The sequence below is a fragment of the Seriola lalandi genome, unplaced genomic scaffold (genome assembly GCF_002814215.2).
Source record: "Seriola lalandi dorsalis isolate HSWRI2012SDOR001 ecotype SW California unplaced genomic scaffold, Sedor1 jcf7180002054519, whole genome shotgun sequence".
NCBI classification, from domain to species: Eukaryota; Metazoa; Chordata; class Actinopteri; order Carangiformes; family Carangidae; genus Seriola; species Seriola lalandi.
In genome coordinates this window covers 2,287,812-2,307,788 of record NW_019525072.1, presented here as the reverse complement: position 1 = coordinate 2,307,788, position 19,977 = coordinate 2,287,812, and the positions used below count along the sequence as shown (strand labels likewise).

Here is a 19,977-nt window from a genome sequence, read left to right as displayed (position 1 = left end):
TCCAAGGATGCTAAGAATTAGAGCTGGGACAATTAGTCAATTGGGCCTAATTGATTAGTAGAAAATGAATCTGCATTATTTTGATAATTGAGTAATCATTTTGGACATTTTCCAAAGCAGAAATGTGAATATTTTTTTTGTTTTATGCTTCTCAATTACTAGACTGGTGTTTTTTTAAGTGAACATCTTTGGATGTCGGACTGTTGGTCGGTTAAAGCAAGACGTGAAGATGTCAGCTTGTGCTATGAGAAAATATAACAGGCATTTTTCACTATTTACTTTCGTTTTAAACACAAAAAAGATTAATCGGTTAAACAAAGAAATAATCGGCAGATGAATTAATAATGAAAATAGCAATTAGACCACAGTAAAGATAGAAGGTAATTAAACCTTAAATTAAACATTTTCACGTTATATATTTGCATGTTTTCAGACTGAGATTGAAGGTTGAAGTTTGTGTTACATGTACAAGTTAGAAAAACGTAAAGGTTTTTTCAAAACGTAACTCTTGAAAATCATTGATTAGTCAACAGTGACATTAACTGAATCCAAGAGTAGTGTAACGTTACCTGCTCCTTGTCATGGTCGTTCAATAGATGCAGCTCCCGGGACTTGAAGCAGTTTTGGCACTTACTTTTATTAAAGATGTTGGCTTGAAATTTGTTACAGGGATTCGTGGCCTTCTCCCCAGACATGTTTCAGTACATTTAGCTCTCCTCCGCGGCGAATAAACCAGACACAGACCGCTCCCCTCCGCGTTTCCTCCACATTGAATGAAGCGGCTCGTCCTGCACGAACATCTGTCATATACTGATCTGTTGACTGCTGTTGTCATGGTCATGTGTTCTGACGTAGAGTTACGACACAACATCCGGTCACAGCCTACAAAATAAAACCACAATTAATTGATTTTCTTTTTCTTTCCTGTTTTTGAAAGAAAGGAATTTATTGAAACATATACATTAAATTTACAGATTAAAAAAAAAAGAATTAAATAAAAATACAAAATATTTAAAGTTCAGAGGTGTTAACTGCTGTCGTCATACTCTAACGTAGAATCTTCATACATCCGGTCAAATAATCCTAAAAAATAAAATTATTGACTGTTTTTCTTTCCTGTTTCAATTCAACGAAACATATATTGCAATTGTACAGATGAGCAAATAAAATGATAATACTTAAATAAAAAGCATGATGATGTAGTAAAGTAAAACTAAGACAAAGAATTCCTGTCATATTCAGGGAATCCAGACATTTTTTTCCAATGAACAGTTGATTAATTCAAGGATTTTACGGTTTGCTGCATTCAATTTTCACTTAATTTTGCTAAAAAAATAAATAAAGGTTATACCCACAATACTGTTTTTGGTCTGAACTGAACTGTATGCATCATCATCATACTGCTCATAAACAAAATAATAGATAAGTTTCAAACAGGTATTATCATACTGAAATCTTAAACAAAAAACACAAGGACAGCTCTAAGACAGCTCCTACTATAGTGAAATTTAAAGACAGCTACCATATGCTGCATTATGTTTATACTTGTATGTTAACCAAGAAATGTACGTCTTTGCAGATGCAGCACAGCCAATATTGTAAATATTTACTATGTCTGCTTTCACGCTTATATTGATGCTCAGGTTCATCACACCAGAAAACACGACTATATAAGAAATGTCACTGTTTTTGTTTGTACCAATTACACTAATAGCAAGTAGTTTATATTAATATCAAGAATGGTGATCACAATATTTACACTCTTTGTGAATTTTATGAAGAATTTTATGGAGGAAAGTTTTTTGTAATTCTGCCCACCACCAAAAAACAAACCAAAACTGCTATAAATATCTAGATTATCACTTTTTTCTGTATCACCTATGACATAAACACAACTGAAGAAGTGTGTTTACTGTATGTCATAGGTGATACAGAAGAAAAAGAAGAATCCCACACAGACAGACTAACAGTGGATGCAAGCATTTATTCAAGGCAATGGCAGTGGCAGGGATTGTACAAACTAAAAATGGTTTAAAATTTCTGGCCATCCAAAAATGTATAAAATACAGTAGTTTATTATCATTTGGTATGTTCCGCTAATTACATTAAAACACAATTAGTTTACTTCGAAACAGTACAGATAGTTTTCTGCATGTGCAAACCAGGTCATCATCCCAATTTCTGACGTATCTGTTTGGATACTGTATTTGTGCCTGCATTTTATTATGCAAATAAATTATATTTCATAATAAATGAATGCTCTAATTTAATACATTTTCATCAACAGATGCAAAACAGCACACAAAGAATAAAGCTTAAAAAATTCATTCAGTATGCTATCTACAAAACTTAAAGGTGCATTTCTTAACATGTGCATATCTGCTTTATTTTTTAAACAAGACCATGAAGACAGGTTTGATTTTGTTATTCTGATTTTATCAATTAATTGTTGACTATTGCTGGTTCAAGAATACAATTGACTGTTTATAAAGCCCCACCCCCTTCGTTACTGTTGCTATGTGGGTTTTACTTTCCGTTCTCACATAAGCTCCAGCAACCTTAGTCACTGTTGCGTTGTTGGTTAAGTTAACTCTTGCTTTTCATTTCCATTTTCCATTCTCACACAGCACATAAGCGCCTGAAAATGCTATCATGGAAGATTTACCATTTAAATCCCATGTACTTTTTTACACAATGGTTCTTTGATTTAAGATAGACACAGACAAAAATAATTTCTCGTTTTTCAGCAAGCAACTGTTGTTTTCTCTGGCTGAAAGGACAACTGTCACTGACCATCTTTATAAGCTGTAGCTTGTTAACCAGTTAAGCTAACATTCACACTACTCCATTGGACCTGGTTAAAAAAGATGACTGCATCTCCAGCTGATATTTTAATGTCTCCAGCTGAGTTATTTTAAGTGAGCTTAGTTATTTCGGGTATTATAATGAAAATGTAAGATCAGACTTTGATTCAGTTTGGCTGTTTATCCGACATTTGAATTGCACGTTTGTATTTTAAACTGTTTTCAAATGTTTTTACTTTTAGTATTAAGACTCCCCAATGTGTTTTGTCTCAACGTTAACCTAAACTGTGATACCATCACTAATGCATAGTATAAATTATATACTTATTAACCTTGAAAATAATGTTTACATTTATAGTTACCGTTACGAAGTTGCTATTGGATAATCACTTTTCGAGGGAGGGGTTTAAAACAGTCAACAGTTTTTGATGAAATCTTTTCAATGATGATTCAGTTTTTACTCAGATTATTTTCTAATTCAAGTAGCTTCCGGTGTGAATGGCCAATTTTATTTGTTTAGACATGATTATTTCATATTTACAAAATGACCTTTGAGGCTGCTCCGACAAAACGTATCTTCTCACATGACAAAACAAGTCAACCTTTGGTCTATATAAGCAGTACAGTTAATAGCATTGTATATGTTTAAGGAACATTAATATATGTATAGAGGAAAAATATTACTCTGGAAAAATAAATAAATAAATTAAAAACTTTTTTTTTCTCATAGCCACACAATTAACATTATAATGGCTTCTCAAATCTGGGTCTAAAACAGAAATAAATATTTGTGCTCAGGAGGGAAATCTAAACATTTGACTGTTGTTTTTCTCATATAGTGCATACTTGATAGACAGCTACTCTGGCATTGTCAGGCAGTATTAGTTTAGGTTTAGGTAAGATACATGTCACATTCATTCTACTGCAAATGTAATGTATACTACAGTCTTTTTTTTTTTTAATTCAGAATGAGTTCAGTTCACTGTAGGGGTATTAGGCTAAAGCTGGGAGTTAGATATTCAGTACTGAAGAAACACACACTGCAGTTCAGTTTGTAGAGTAGAAGATGTAATAAAATGTCTTTTCCCAGTCCAGTCTCTAAGGACACGTTCACAACATTCAGAGGAGTAAAGGAACTGACTGAACCCAAGCTTACAAACAGAAAAGAGGAGTGAGATTCTCCATCAGACTCATCTGTGCTTTAAAACTCGTGTCTGTGATACATGTCCGGATCGTAGTATTTTGTGACCACCACTCTGTTGGCAAACTTGCGGCCGGTGAGGGCTTGCATGGCTTTCTGACAGTCTGCAGCAGACACATACTCCACAAAGATCTGAAATCAAAAAGAGTAGGTATGAAGATCAGAAAAGGACCTCAGATGTACGCACGTAGGCATGAGAACTCATTCTCAAATGTTCTAAAAAGGTGGCGCAAACTAGAAATGAATGCGATGAGATTCTGGTATTTTCAGGGACTTCTTGCAAAATCGTTGTGTGTTACTGAATGTAGTGAAACCGAGACGTCTTCTCCAAACCTCATTAATGCCACCACTTTACTGTTGTAGCTACGCAGACCTCACCAACATCACAAAACAAGTTTTAATGCAATTAAAGCAGAGTCTGTAATGGGTTAGAGTAGTGCGTTTTACCACTATTGTTGCTCATTTGTCATTAAATGTAACCTGTGGTTTTATAGAAATGTCATTACTGATGTTGTGTCTGTTTGAAGGAGTTTATTTAAACCCTGCAGCCACCACACAGCAGCAGGTGCTGTGTGAAAGTGGTGACTTCATTAATTATTTAAATCTTGGTCTGGATCTCATGGTAATTCAAGTTCAGCACTTTTCTGAGCACCAGACAGGTAAGATGTTACACACAGATTCAGTTTATATTACATTCAAGTTCATACTGTGAAATCATTATAACATATGATTATATTACATTATACATTAGTACATTATAACCGTCGTCCTCGGGATGAGTCCTCAGGAAGAAATCATTTTAAAATCCTTAAATCCTCGTGCAAAGTGCAGCTAAAAAGTTGAAATTAAAGCGTTTAGAAAAAAAGGGTCTCATATAAACCTGTAAATATTATTACGTTAAAATGGTAACATGAGGTTAGTAAAGAATTTATGTTTAGTCTCACAAAGCCATGCTACATGTGGTGAGCTATGATTTTCCTTAAAGATTCAAGTCTTCGTTATAACAGCAAGCCTGATGCTGCAACTGCATGGCCTCTTCATTTAGTAGCTTCATTCAGGTGGCTTATTTAGCAGAACCTTGACAGCATTTCCACAAGAGCCACCATGTTTTAACTGTTTGGAAATTATAAGCAAAGACCAATAACAGTGAAGAGAAAAACATAATTTCTTCTAACGCAAACTGAGCTTTTAATTCTTAATTAGCCTTTAATTTGGTTTGATAACCCAAGTTTCCTGGAGTTAATAATAAGTCTAAACTTAAAATATAGACTATAAAATGTAAATAAAAGGGCACTTTACAAACACAGGGCTCACCTTTCCACAGCCGGGGACTTCCACACCGTCAACGGGCCGGGGGATCTCGATGGAGCGGACGCTGCCGTACTTGCAGCACTCCTCGCGGATGTCTTCCAGGATCTCCTCGTAGTCTTCGTCGTCCACCAGCTCCTCAGGCATCACCATGTTGAGAAGGCACAGCACCTCCGTGGGCATGCCAGAGTTCTGCAGCCTCTGAAGCCCAGGGACCTGCAGCGTCACTGGGGTCTCTATGATGGAGGTCTACAGGTGGAGGAAGAGTGAGTATGTACATATTCAGCTCAGACTCAGTACAGTAAATAAACAAGATCACAGTCCAGACTCACAACTTTGATCTCATACTAAATTTATTTCCCATAAAACCTGCTGCTTCTTGTCCCTGAATCTTTAGTGTCTTTAGTGAAATCTTTAGAGTGAATTAAATGTTGGAAGTTATTTTTCTGTTGACCTTTCACACCCACAACCTGCCATTGTGAGACTGTGTGGAGGCTGGAAATTCCAATAACAGTCGGGCTTATGTGTGCGTACAGTTTTATTTTAACAGGCCTTTTTAATAGAGGACATTTTGACACGTCATAGTTGGAAAAGCACAGGTGTTCCCAGGAGACCCAGGATTTTTTCCACCATAAATGAAGTCTGATTTTTCAACATAAGTGTGAACAACAGATCAGAAAATTTGTGTATATGCTCTTTTTTTGTTGTTATTCTCAATTCTTTTATAATACATAGCCCAGTTTTAATACTGTACTGACAAGACAAACCAGTACATTTGGGTCATGTGGGTGCAGCAGCAGAAAGTGCTAAAGGGCTGGGTGGCAGTGAGTATGAATCGGAGGGTGTGGAGATTAGTTAATTAATCCTGTGACAGTTAGACTTGGCCGAATATCGCGATATTTCCTGCCATATGCAATATTTTCCATAATACTTCAAGGTGCAATGTACATGAAGCAAAGCAGAGGCACACATACATACACACACAAGCAGACTGTGTAAAACAGCAAAAAAAATACACACACACACACACACACACACACACATATACATGTACAGTATGTGTATATATATATATATATATATATATATATATGTGTGTGTGTGTGTGTGTGTGTGTGTGTGTGTGTGTGTATTTTTTTTGCTGTTTTACACAGTCTGCTTTGCTTTATGCACACTGTACCTTGAAATGGGACAAATAAAACTCACTAAACATGAAATACAATAATATAATTGTGAATATTTTACAAAAAAAAAATATATATATATACACACACACACACACACACACACACACACACACACACACACAGATTAATGCTTTCATTTGTTAGTGTCGTTACACTATCATAGTTTCCTGGGACAATTGAATGGAACAGAACCATTGTCATTGTTTCTGATAACAGCTGCACTTTTCCAGCTGTGGCCTTTAAAGAGGGTAAAGGGTAAACGGAGTCCTACTCACAGGATTGGCGTTTTTAGCTCCCACGCTCGCCCTCTGGACGATCAGCTTTTTGTCTCCCAGTTGCATTCCATTGAGCCCAGCGACAGCCTGGTGAAGACCACACAAAGAGCTCTGAGCAGCAGATCAAACACACAGCTAATGATATTAACACAGAGAAGTCACACACCATCGTTACCTGATCAGTGGCGCTGATGTCCACATATTCACAAAAGGCGTAACCTTTTGACAGTGACGTGGCACTGTCCTTCACTAGATTGAACGCTTTGAGCGGCCCGAACGATGTCAAGAGCTCCTTCACCTGCACAACAGAGTCAGACAGCAAGATATGAGACTGACAGTTCACAGCAAACATAATGTGTTATTCTACAGAGTGAATTCTAAATGTCCATTTGATACTCAAAATCAGATCACAGGGAATGGACTGAAAATGTTTACTGTATTTAACACCATGATTAAATACAATTTGCTATGGTAGTTTGTACACATGTGCATTTCACATTTTATGGGCGATGCATTGCTAGAGAAGAAAAAATTGTCTTTCGAGGTCTGAGTATTACAATAATAACCTCCTGACCTGTCAGAGAAAATTTACTGAGATCATCTGGAAAACAGCTGCAAATCACGATTATCTTCACTATCAGTTATTTTTATGTTTTTGATTATTCTGCCCCCTCACAATCTGTTTACTTTGTCCAATCAGTGGTCTGAAACACAAACATGGTAAGTTTACTGTTGTAACAGACTAAAGAAACAATCAAAAATTTGGATTTGAGAGGCTGGAATCAGTAAATTTGGGGAAAGTTGCTTAAAAATGACTTAAAAACAATTAATCCATTATCAAAATTTATCAATTTTCCATTAGAGTTGTTCCGATACCAATACTAGTATCTGAAATACCTCTGATACTGCCTAAAATATGGTATTGGCAAGTACACAAGTCTATGCACCGATCTGTTATCGTTATAGTTTCACACCAGGATAAAACGAGTTTTGCCGGAAATCAATTCTTCTTCGCCGCTCTAAAACAGTAGTTGCCAGTGGCTGCACAGCACAACTTCCTTTGTAGACTACTGTTTTTAGAGTGCCAAAGAAGAACTGATTTCCGGTAAGTAGTGTAACAGTAGCCGTTAGAAAAATGTCAGCAATTTGGCAACATGGCACTGGTACGTCCCAGCAGTAAAAAGGCAACGTGTACGGTCTGCAAGGCTTTAACTTCAACAGGAGACACTAGAGTTAGTACAACTAGTGTAGGAATTGTTTCATTTCTTTATGGCTGACAGTCAAATGAGATAATAAAAGAAAGATTCTATGTCATTCACGTATCTGTTCATGTTTTACAAAGGGTTCACCCTGAGCCATGACATACAACAATGACAGTAATCACATCACAAACAGGGTTAGGAGGCTACAGCTGTTAATCTTTTTTTCAACACATTGCTATTGGATAACTACTCAGTATCGGCCGATACACAAGTTCAGGTATCGGAATCGATATCGTGAAGAAAAAATTGGTATCGGAACATCTCTATTTTCCATTGATTAACTAATCAATTAATTGACTAATCATTTCAGCTGTAATTTGGAGTGTTGTTGAGTTACACATAAGAAAATGATAAGGAAAAAGTGATGATAGTCTCGTATCCAGCGATTCACAGACTTATTTTGAGGACAAGCTCAGTAATAAATGATTTATGTTGAAGAAGAAATAAAAAAATGATTTTATTTAAAGTGGTTTAAGTGACTCTCTGGTGGTGCCTGCACCAGAACAGTCAGACAATATGTTTATACAGTCTTACCTTTACATTAAAACATGAACACACCCCCACTCCACCCCAAAAAAACACCCCCAACAACAATAACTACATCTCCAAAGCTTAATGATCAGTCCTTAACCCATAATTCCCGGGTCCTAAACGCGCTCCAAAAGCATGATGGGAGAGAGAAAGCAGCCAGTAAGGGAGCCTGCTGGCTCGGAGTGTATCCGTGTGAGGACCAGAATGTCTTACTTGCCTTGTGTTACATGTTGGCATGGCAGCAGTAGATGAGTACTACTGAACAAATTATGAGCGCAGACTTAACGATCTTACAGGCCCCTAGCTGGGGACAAAGTGGGGGAACAAAAATGAAAGAGCTGTGAGTATCAACGCAGTGGCAGTGACTGCAAGTATATATATACATATATATATACATATATATATATATATATATATATATATATGTACATATATAAAAAAAGTCAGTGAATAATATACATCAGGCTACATGTGCTCTGTAAACTAATTAAGAGTTAATGAGACAGAATGGACAGTTAGAATTAAATTCACCGTGTGATTCACATCATGTGCTCACCTGGGAGCAAAGATGGAGCGCTACTGTCAAACTGCTTCCTCTACACAAGTATTAAAATAGAGACCGTATGCTGTCCTATTTATCAGCAAACATTTACTTTAAGCTTTTATATTCTCAAAGAAAAAGTCCACCCTTAAATTCTCTAATCTATTTAATTAATATTCATTTACAATGTACATTTTGTTATATCCACTTTCTCTCAGCCTGCCCAACTTAACGGGCGACCACCGGAGAACACCAGAAACGGAGCCTCGTTAAACTTGATAAAAGTGGGACTGCAGGTACAGCACAAACAGTGATGGATTTTTTTTTAGGTTGATACTGACATTGATATTTGAGAATTTCAAAAATCAATATTAATTATTTTTTCATAAACAACAAACTTGTTATCTATCTCTTAGATTTGTTCTTTAAACAATTAAGATGCCTGCTGAGTGAAACACTTTGCATTTAAAAAAAAATCAACTCATCAGTTCCCTCTGTTGGAGAAATTATGTAACAGAGACTAGAGTTTAAAATTACCTCAAACCTAATTTAACATATAAGTACTGATCACTATCAACGATCGCTGGTGTACACAGCAATATTGATATATCTGCAATAAGATGATATCTGCAGCTAATGATTACTTCTTTTGATAAATTGACAGTTGGGTCCCAACGTGTTGAAAAATATCCATCACAATTTCATAACACCCAAGATCGTGTTATTATCTTATTTTGTCGAACCAAAACTTCAAGACTGAAGGTACTGAGCTTGTTATGATAAGAAATTAATAAAAAAGATAAAACAATTCATCAGATTTTTGTTTCATCTCAGTGATAGATTATCAACATTTTTCTGCTTAATCAGCTGAACCTACAGCTACTTAACAGTAGAGTTCGTTACGTTTTAAACACAGCAACAAACACTATTCAAAATAAAACCTCTGTTGTAATGGAAAGATCCTGGTCTCGTTAGCATCCTGCACTATGATTTATTTCACCTTCAGTGACTGAGAAACGAGAACAACAGTGCGTCCATAAAAATGCTTTTACTCTGTACATCTGAGGCACTGACACCAAAACCATTTCACCATCCATAGTTAACGTTTCCTGCCCAAAGTCACGTTAAAAAATCTAGAACACAAACACGTCACCAGTAATGTTTTTAGCAGGTGGACTTTTCCTTTGACAATCCAACATTCAGGCCTGAATACCACACAGAAATTACTGCATGTCTCTTATGTAAATATACTGGACATTGCTTACCTTTCCTAAATGAGTACGTGAGACATGAGAAAGGTATAAGCAGTTTACTTAGCCAAGTCACAAAAAGTCTTCTTATAATATTCATATAGAATTAACGAGAGCATAAGTATAACATAAAAAAATAAAAGCTTGTGCTACAGACATTTCTTTTGAAAAAAAAGCCAATTATGTGTAGAAGTTGTTCATTGTGAGTACTTTAAAATATCAGGTCATTAAATATTAACCTGTTTATCTTTCCCCTATACTGTGTTTCTGTCAACTTTAATTGTGTTTTATCTTTTTTTGCAATACTGTGGGGTCATTCACTTCAAGCTATTTTTGACTTTTGTGTTTCAGTGTAACAAAAACCTCAGCAAGTGAGAGAAAAAACTTGAGTGCACCTGTTCAGTCTGTTCTCAGTTAAATACCTGGTCATCATTCAGATAGTTTGGCAGGCCTCCTATGAACAGTTTATGGGGGGAATCCGGAACGACGGTGGAGACGACACCTACACAAAAATGAAAAATAAAATGGTTCAATCAAAGTTTCTCAAATCAAAATGAATGAATTACATAGTAGAGCTTGTTGTTTTAAGGCTAAAAAAAAACCCATCAGTAATGAACCTGGGACGTGGAAAGCTGGCTGCTCTGAGATACCGGGCAGAGGTCGGTAGTCATGAGGTCTTCTAATCTTCAGCGACTGACCCTGGAAAATGATTCCATCGAAGGCCATGGCCTGCGTCGTCTCGTCTACAGACCGAAACTAGAAGAGAAAAAAAAAACACTTTGAGACTTCTGCTGCAATGTTTGCTCACAGCAACATGATGATGAAGGAGGAAAATGACTTTGCAGCATCAACAGGTATGCAGCAAATCTTACAGTGGCCTGTTACTGTCACACGTTCATATCATGAATTTACCTTGTCTGTATGAGTGTGTGTCTGCAGGTTGGTTTTGTGTATGTAGACAATATTCAACATGTGGGTTTTATGTTTTCCTTTCATTTGTTCCTTGTAATCTCTGGTTTTGATAAGAGCTATATGATTAAACTCTATTACCCTCATCATTATAAATCCTGGCTAATTACAACAACACAAACCATCTGCATCTTTTGCTGTTTAACCTCAATGTTCATTTGTAGTGTCCTCCTATTGCTCTTTGATAAAAAGCAAGAATTTCAAGACGGGTTTGCTTGAAGCCTTTTTCTGTTTTCATCATGGTTACGGCTACTCGTTTAATCTCACAGCTCTGTCTCATCTGTCATGTTTGTTTTTTTATAAAAATAACTGCAGTAGCCCCAGATCTGTCCGGGCAGCAGACTGAAATTGACTCTGACAATGTTTTATTTTTTCACCTTGGGGAGGTCAAGACTGTCTCAAAAGAAGACAAAGGGTCTACAGCGCTGCTAGAAGCTCAGTAAGGCAGCAACGTGCTGCTAGCGTGGCTAAAAAACTACCCAGCAACACAAGCGCAGCACACAAACATCTTTACTCATACAGAAAATAAATGAAAAGACAACAGTGGAGCTTGATGGCACAGACTAGAGAGCTAAATCAGGTTCTGGATACACAGAAAATATTTTTTAGGAGGATAAATTCAGTGTTGTTTTTCATGGGATTTTCCCACAATAATCAAAATATACAAAATTGCCGGCCTCATCTTTTTTATTTGCCGAAGCAAAAATCTCATGGAGTGGCTGAACCGGGATCAGAAACACATACCTCTAGGAAAGCAAAGTTTTTATCCTGATTAATCTGCACAGCAAGTACAGGGTTACTTGGAGCTTGTGAAAGGCCTGCAAGCCGCATCTGAGCATTAAAGAACTCGGCCATGGACTCCTGTGGAGAAAGAAAACACAAAGCATGGACCGGACGCACTGGACACGTCTGTGTCGGGTAAAAATGTCACATTTATTGGAATAAACTGGAGGACAAAGAAACGAGTAACTGGAGACTTTACCTCAGTCACTCCAAAGGGAATATTTCCAACATAGAGGCGTCTGGCTTGTCTTGTCATCTGACTGCCAACTATGGGCACTTGTGTCGGTGCTGCAGCCACTCCAGTCGTGGTGGATGTTGCCAGCAGAGCTATTGTTGGTATTTGCCCGGCCGCTGAGGGGAACATAAAAGACAGAGCTTCACCTTCAGCTGCAGAGCTACTAGCTTCTGCAACCTTTGCCCCTTTATTTCATAACAGATTTTTGGAATGATTCATTTCTAGGTGATTCATATGAAGTGAGCATTAATGTGATCCCTGAAATTTCTGTAAAAATTGAATTAATAATGAAAGAGTAAAATCTGATGACAGGAACCTGAAGCCCACAACTCAACAGCGGTTTTAGGACTTGACTTGTTGGTCTCTGTTTTGTCCAGGATTTGACTGTTTCTGAATGCTGGCTCTACTTTTTTCAAACTAAACTAAACTAAAATATAAAAATATATATTTTTTTTTAATTTACTTGAGGTTTTCTCCCCAGGAGAAAGACCAGAAACCTGTGCATTTCATCTTCCTTACACATACAGTACCTGCAATATTCAGAGATCCTGGAAATGAGTGTTGGGTAGCATGGATAAGAGTTTCATTTTATTGTTTAATTTTCCTGGAAAATCAATTGCGATGTTCATGGATAAAAATAACCAAACAGGACAGTTTGTTTGTGGCTAATCCAGAAGATTAAACACCTGATAAATCAATTTCACAGTTACTCAAAAATTACATACAAATTAAATGTTGTCATAATGGGGACCTCATTGATTTTCTCACAATGGTCTAATACAGGGGTTTTTAAAAGTCTCACACTGCGGACCTTCCTCCAGACAAAACTGTGCCCCCCACAATCCCCATATGTCCACAGGTTTTCAGCAGATGGCAGATATCTGTATATGAATGGATAGAGGAAAGTCTCAGTGTTTCAGGAAGGTAAGAACCATGTCAACGTGACACCGCCAGCCTCAATAACATCAAAAAATGTAGAAATAGTTCTTCTATTGTTATTCTTTTTCTTAATTCTATTTGGGGCTGATCATGAAAACGGTTCCCATTACTTGGGAGCTTTGGGGAATGTAAACACGAAGCAGATATAATGTTGCCAGAGTCATTGAGTTAGGGTTTTGCTTCGACTTTAGCCCTGTTTCTTTTTTTTTTTTTTGCCTACATTTGCTTACAAATTGGCACCATTAAATGTATGTAGAATCAGCCACTAGCAGCACCTGTTTGCAGTGTACCTGCGGATGTACAGGCAATTATCACTGGATTCATTTGATATTGAAGAAAACATAAAAACGTACTTTCTTCAGAAAGTGTAAGTCACAATGAATATAAGAATATTAATGTCACGGCCACTGCTGCAGCTGCAACTGCTGAGCGTGTTGATGAGCCAGCAAAGTCAGAGGTCCAAACTACAAAAAACTAACTTCCTGTTGTTTTTACAACATCAGCATTCACCTGACCCTTTCCCCTCATGCAGTAACCTCGGGTTAGCTGGGACATTTAAATAGATACCACAGTATAAATGCTAAAATCTTTGATGGTAGACAAATTAATATTGCACACGCCATTTTGACATTTGTTTTTGCTCCAAATTTTTTTTTTTTATGGTTATGGTTGCAACTGGTCAGTTGATTGCCAGTGTTGTTCTTGACCTGGATTAGTCCTTGAATTGACCTGGTCTCAGTTTTTTTTTCATTTTTATGCCTTTATTAGATCGGACGGTGAAGAGAGACAGGAAACACAGGGATAGAGAGCAGGGGAATGACATGCAGCAAAGGGTTCAGCCAGGGAGTCGAATTTTACGCCCATGTGGTACTATGTGCCCTAACCACTCCACCATTGGGTCGCTCTAACCTGGTCTCGGTTCTGACCTGGTTCGACCCCTTCCAGAAGCAACTACAGTCTTGTTTAGGTCTTCACACAAGCTCAACAACATTAACACATGAAAACTCCTGAATGAAAAATCAGTAGGTGTGGCTCTGAAGAAGTCTGACTCAGAGACTGAAGAAGCACAGGGAACATGAGAGGTACCTTGCATAGCTTTATATTGCATTGGTGTGATGTGTTCAAAGCCAGGAGGAGGCACATCCCAGTATTTGCAGGTCCTTTTCTTTCTTGTTCGCCTCGGAGAGTGACTAGGTAAATAAAATGGACAAAATAAAAGCTCAAGCAGGAGAGGAAAATCTCATACATTCAGCCAATTTATTATTTTCATTGGACAATTTCCATTTGAAACTACAGGACAAGTAAGATGCATTAAAAACCCACCATGTAAAGTCAATTAAAAACACCTGAAATAAATGAGCCATGCTGTTAGCTGCTTCCAGCTTCTCAGTGTGAAGATCTGCTGCTTTTCTTTACTTTACGTTTAATGTGAGTTCATTATTTCTGAGTTTTGGAAATTGGTTGGACAGAATAAGACATTTGAAGACGTCACATTGGGCTTACATTCACACTACATTACTGTCCACGTCCTGCTCAGCACCAAACAGCAGACAGATTGTTTGAGAGCAGCTGGTGAACATAGTGGAGCATTTAGCAGCTAAAGAGCCAGATATTTCCCTCAGGAGCTGGTGGAGACCAAAAACAGAGCTAAAAGAGAGGGAATATTGGACTCACATTCATCAAGTGGACACAAGCATGACTCCAAATGAATGATCACGTTGCTCTGTACCTGCTGGATGTGTAAATGAAGCAAAAAGTTTACTATCTGAACTTAAAAGGTGATAATAGTTATTTGTTGTATTATTTCCACCGTCTCCAAGAGACCAAAACTGGTTATTACAGGTTTAATGGTACTAATGTTTTGGCTACTATGACAAGTCTCCAGGGAAAACGGCTATTACGGATGGACGTGCTGTGTGATTCATGATGACACAGGTGTATTTCCGCATTAAAATCCTGCCAGGTGTGGCTGTAACTCGGTGCTCCGCAGCAGACTGCTGACTGGGACTCTGCTGCTGGACTGCAGGAGGCAGCTTTCAGCCACTGACCTGTGCTTCTTGTGATCCCGGGAGGAGCTCCGGCGGTCCCGGCTCTTCCTGTCTCTGCTCCGACTACGTTTCTCTCGGCTGCGGCTCCCTCTGTCTTTGCTCCAGCTGCGATGTTTGTCTCCTCGGCCCGCAGATCCACTGCGACTCCTCTTTTTGTGTCTCTCTCGTTCTCGCTCTGTGATGGGAAAAAAAAAAGCAACGAAAAATATTTCCTATATATGTGCCAATAATTACTGTATATTTATCTGGTAAATACCAGTCTATGTTGTAATACTGGAATACAGATACTCAATACAGGCAATTAACATTTTTCATATAAATAATTAAAAATCTGATGTTTTTATTGGTTTTTCTAACTCTTACTATGTTATTCCAAAGCCCACATCCCACCCACCACACACCCTGGGGGATCAAAAACAAAACAAACATGCAGGCCATTAAAATACAAAGCTAAAACAAAACAAACACACACACACACACAAATTTAATTAGATAAGTAAGAAATAAATACAGTGTTTACACATGGTTGTGTTTATCAGTTACAGGCATTAGGTTATATTTCTTGTACGACAGACATTGTCACAGAATGGTTTCCATACTTAGTGGGATTCATCACCTGAGCTGTGAGTGGTGTACCTGAGCTTTTACAACTTCAGGTGAACCATCGCCTCATCAACCCAGTAACTATATGGAGGGGTGGGTTTAGATTTCCAACTGAAATCAATACGAACCGCAGCAAAAACCACCAAACTGGGTTCTGGGTCTGTGACCTTGTTACAATAATGCTTTAAGGACCCCAGCCCAAAACTGAACCATCATTTGAAGACTCAAAGGGAATGAATAAGGTTACTATGGCATGGTCACACCGTTGACAGGTTGGATCAAATTCTGGATAACGTCGGGCATAGCCCACTTCCAGGTTATTTTTCCAGATTTCTTATTCTATCTGATCAACAGCCCCAAACCCAAAGACATTTAGTTTATTATTACAGGAATCTAAGAAGATCATTCATTTAAAATGTGGAACCACTGCATTTTTGTTTTTTTAAATTGACTTAAATGATTATTTGATTATCAACATTCTTGCTGAATTATTGTTTGTTAATCACCTAATTGATTAATCAACTAATTATTTCAGCTCTAGCTGCAAACAATGATTATTTTCTCAATTGAACGATAAGTTGTTTGGTCTTAAAAATGCTCATCGTAGTTTCCTAAAGGCCAAGGTGACGGCATCTAGCTTTTTTTTGTCTGACAAACAGACCGTTATAATTACTCAAAATAGGGTTGAAACGATTAGTTGATTAATCAGCAACTACCTTGATAATTGATTAGTTGTTTGATAATAATTCAAGCAAAAATGACAAATGACAAAATGTCCAGTTTCTCCACTCTGAGGATTTGCTGCTTATCTCTGTTTTTATATTGTAAGTTGAATATTTTTGAACTGTTAGTTGGACAAAACGAGACATTTGAAGAAGTCTGTGCTGCTCATTTTTCACTAATTCCTGTCACTTTACTATCGCCTGCTTTGAATAAATGTCATGTTTTAGATGTGGTATGTTTGGTGGAAGGTTCTTTCTTTTTTTTGTATCTGGGAAACTTCTATGTCTTGTATGTTACTTCAAATTTCACTGCTCTACTTCAGTATACCCGAGGGTATAATTTATTTTATAATTAATTAGTCTAACAGTTATTTTCTTGAATAATTAATCTTTTAGGCATTAAAATGTTAGAAAATGGCTTAAAAATGCCCAGCATAATTCCCTAAAGTCCAAGGTGACATCTTAAAATGTGTTTTTCATCCAACCAAGAGTCCAAACAGCAAAAATATTCTGTTTCTCATCACATAAAACAAAGAACAGCAGGATATCCTCACACTGGAAAGGCTGAAATTAGGGAATGTTTGGCATTTTTGCTTAAAAAGGTTAAAATGACTAAATATGAATTACCACAATATTGGTTTTCTGTCAAATGACATCCATTAATTCATCAACTAAGATCTAAATGAGCTGTATTTAACTGTCATCTGGTCAGTGTTTTGTCATAACTGTGAACCATTGTGACACTTTGTTTTCATATCAGCCTTTGGATAAACTTTGGAATAAATTTGTACAATTTGTCTCCCATCACTTGCATTGAAAATACAGAGTGAATTTATGGGCACCTGGCTATTGTTTTAAGACAGGCTTGAAAAAATGTGAAGCTGTGGTTTAATTGTTGCAACAAAATCAATACAAATGCATCCTGCTACTGATTTGTGCTATCCCCCTGACACCAACAATAAAACAACAATAATCATAAATCAACAACAATAACAATAATGATAGTGACGATGACCTTTATCATCTTCATCATCATCATCATCATCTCCTAAGAAATATAACAACGTGTCACAATAGCGAGAAAACACGGAGCATATGACAGATAAACAAAAATGGATACCTGATAACTGTTTTAAGACTGACTTGAAAATTGAAAACCTTTCTAGTAACTGATGCCGAATTAAAAAGTAGATCATGGTGATTCAGAAAATGTCATATTAGATCATTTACACCCGTGTGTATCCTTGTAGAAGCGGACGAGATTAGAAAAAACTACAAGATTAAACGGAGTTGTGCATCTCGCACAGGAGACTGGACAGAAGGTAAACCGTGTCCTCACACCGGTGCCCAGACTCAATTCACAATTGTGTTAAATTAGCAGCGACCGTACGGAGGCTGGGGGATGAAGATGAGAGAATGATTTTATGCTGACATGAAAAAGGTAAACGAGCTGAGTCATGGCGGAGAAAACTGCTTGTTAAAGTTGCTGACAGGTCGGTTATTCATTCATAAAATAATATGGGGAGCTGACGTTACGCACAAGCGTTGCATTGCTAGCTTGCAGACCAAACTGGGACACAGACAGACCGTTAACACTCACCTTGTCGATTCTCGCTCAGCTGCTTCTCAAATTCCTCGAAATCCGACATTATAGCGGTTCTGTTGCTGTGTAAAAATATCGCAGGTGTAGCTTGTGTGAAGAAGGAAGGATAAACCTGGAAGGACCGCTGTCAGTGCAGCAAAAAGCCACAGAAAATCTCCCGGAGTTAAGGTACACACAATAAACACACAACACCCGGTTAGAGCCATCAAAATAAAAGCTCAACCAATCTGAATGTGATTATTTGTGCTTCATGATGGGCTTTTTCTCTATTTTCAGACTGAGCAATCTGTTGATTATTAAAGAGAAATATTGCCAGATTCACTGATAATGAAAGTAATTGTAAATTTCAGCCTTAAACATCCCTTACGATATTATAATATTATTTTGCTATGCGTTAATTGACACAGAAAAAATAAAGCAGTTGAATTAAAACATAGCTTCACAACAAACGACCAGATTATAAACTAAAACAGTGAAGGTCCAAAGATATGAAATAAACCTGGGACTTTTGGGGCCCCTGGGCAGTTGCCTGTTTTGCCATGTTGGTAATCCAACTTTGCACAAGAGAGGTTACAGATCATACTAACAGAAAACAGCAATGATAAAAAGCAATTAAAAAATACATAAATAAAATGAACAGATGTAAGCTAGTGCTGAGACCTTCATACCAACTGAAATGATACAGGAGTTTAAAAATATTACATAAAAAACTAGACTGCAAGTAAAAAGGTTATTAAAGTATAAATAAGTATAATGCCTTAAAATGATGATCCTGTTGAAAATCTTGCAGAATAGAGAAAGGAATTTGCACATAAACACACACCGATTACCCACCAGACTAAATTTTCTGCATAGTAGCTTTGTAGTTTGTGCATAGTAGCCTACATGAGGTTTGATGCATAAACTTCTACAAGAAATGCAGGACCTGCAGCAATGACACGTTTTATGCTTTTATTGTGATGATGTCAACATCCGGGTACCCTTTCCAACTTTTATAACTTTATAGACAGGATTTTTCGAGCCTCTAATTTCTTCTCTGTCTGTCTCTCTCGCTCTCTCGCTCTCTCTCTCTCTCAAACACACACACACACACACACATCCACGGACAACCCTAGTGACTGGGTCTCATCAGGTGTCCTGCTTCTTTTTCGAGTAAATTATCTTTAATTCACTCACACCTACAACAGTGAACTTTGTCAGTATACTGTATAGCTATGTTGATATATTTAACATACACTAAAAAGAAACGACTTTAAATGTATTTAATGTAAACTTACAATAAAGGGAACACAACTTTAATAACATGAAATTAAAGATGCACAAAAAAATGCAAAAACAAGTCAGGTTTTTTATTATTTATTAAAAAATTATTTATATTACTATTATTCACAACGCCACAATTTCTAATTACCTTGTATTAGTATTGTGCACAAAGACTATGGGACAAAGATGGAACTGGAGCATCTCAAGTCTGGATCAATGACCCAGGAGCTCCCATATGCTCCAGGTTCACCCCACATCATTTGGGTTGACAATAATTTGATGAAACGCAGATTTGTTTGAAATTTGTTCAACTGACACACAATATAAACTCTTACGGGTTCTACGTCCTCCATGTTGAGTGGAAATCTGGTTTTAAGACCTAAATTAATTCTAGATTTATATTGAGCTCATCTGTCTTATATTTGTGTTTTTTCAAACTGCTTATATTTTTCT

At 37.1% G+C, this 19,977-nt stretch overlaps 2 protein-coding genes across 2 annotated transcripts in view; both read right to left on the bottom strand.

The window, feature by feature from the left end:
- Positions 1 to 807, bottom strand: part of LOC111660604 (uncharacterized) — a 23,796-nt gene extending 22,989 nt beyond the window's left edge. Inside the window, exon 1 of the mRNA XM_023413961.2 lies at positions 570 to 807. Within this exon, the coding sequence (XP_023269729.1) occupies positions 570 to 695 (126 nt within the window). The 5' untranslated portion in view covers positions 696 to 807. The remainder of the gene's footprint in view (positions 1 to 569) is intronic.
- Positions 808 to 3,832: 3,025 nt separating this feature from the next.
- LOC111660611 (splicing factor U2AF 65 kDa subunit-like) lies at positions 3,833 to 18,448 on the bottom strand. Its single transcript, XM_023413972.2, has 11 exons — positions 18,259 to 18,448; positions 15,334 to 15,508; positions 14,372 to 14,475; positions 12,311 to 12,462; positions 12,073 to 12,189; positions 10,977 to 11,115; positions 10,782 to 10,861; positions 6,951 to 7,073; positions 6,776 to 6,862; positions 5,320 to 5,562; positions 3,833 to 4,137 (listed from the first exon to the last, which is right to left on the bottom strand). The coding sequence occupies exons 1-11, from the start codon at positions 18,305 to 18,307 to the stop codon at positions 4,006 to 4,008; spliced, it is 1,401 nt and encodes a 466-aa protein (XP_023269740.1). The 5' UTR covers positions 18,308 to 18,448; the 3' UTR covers positions 3,833 to 4,005.
- Positions 18,449 to 19,977: the final 1,529 nt, after the last annotated feature.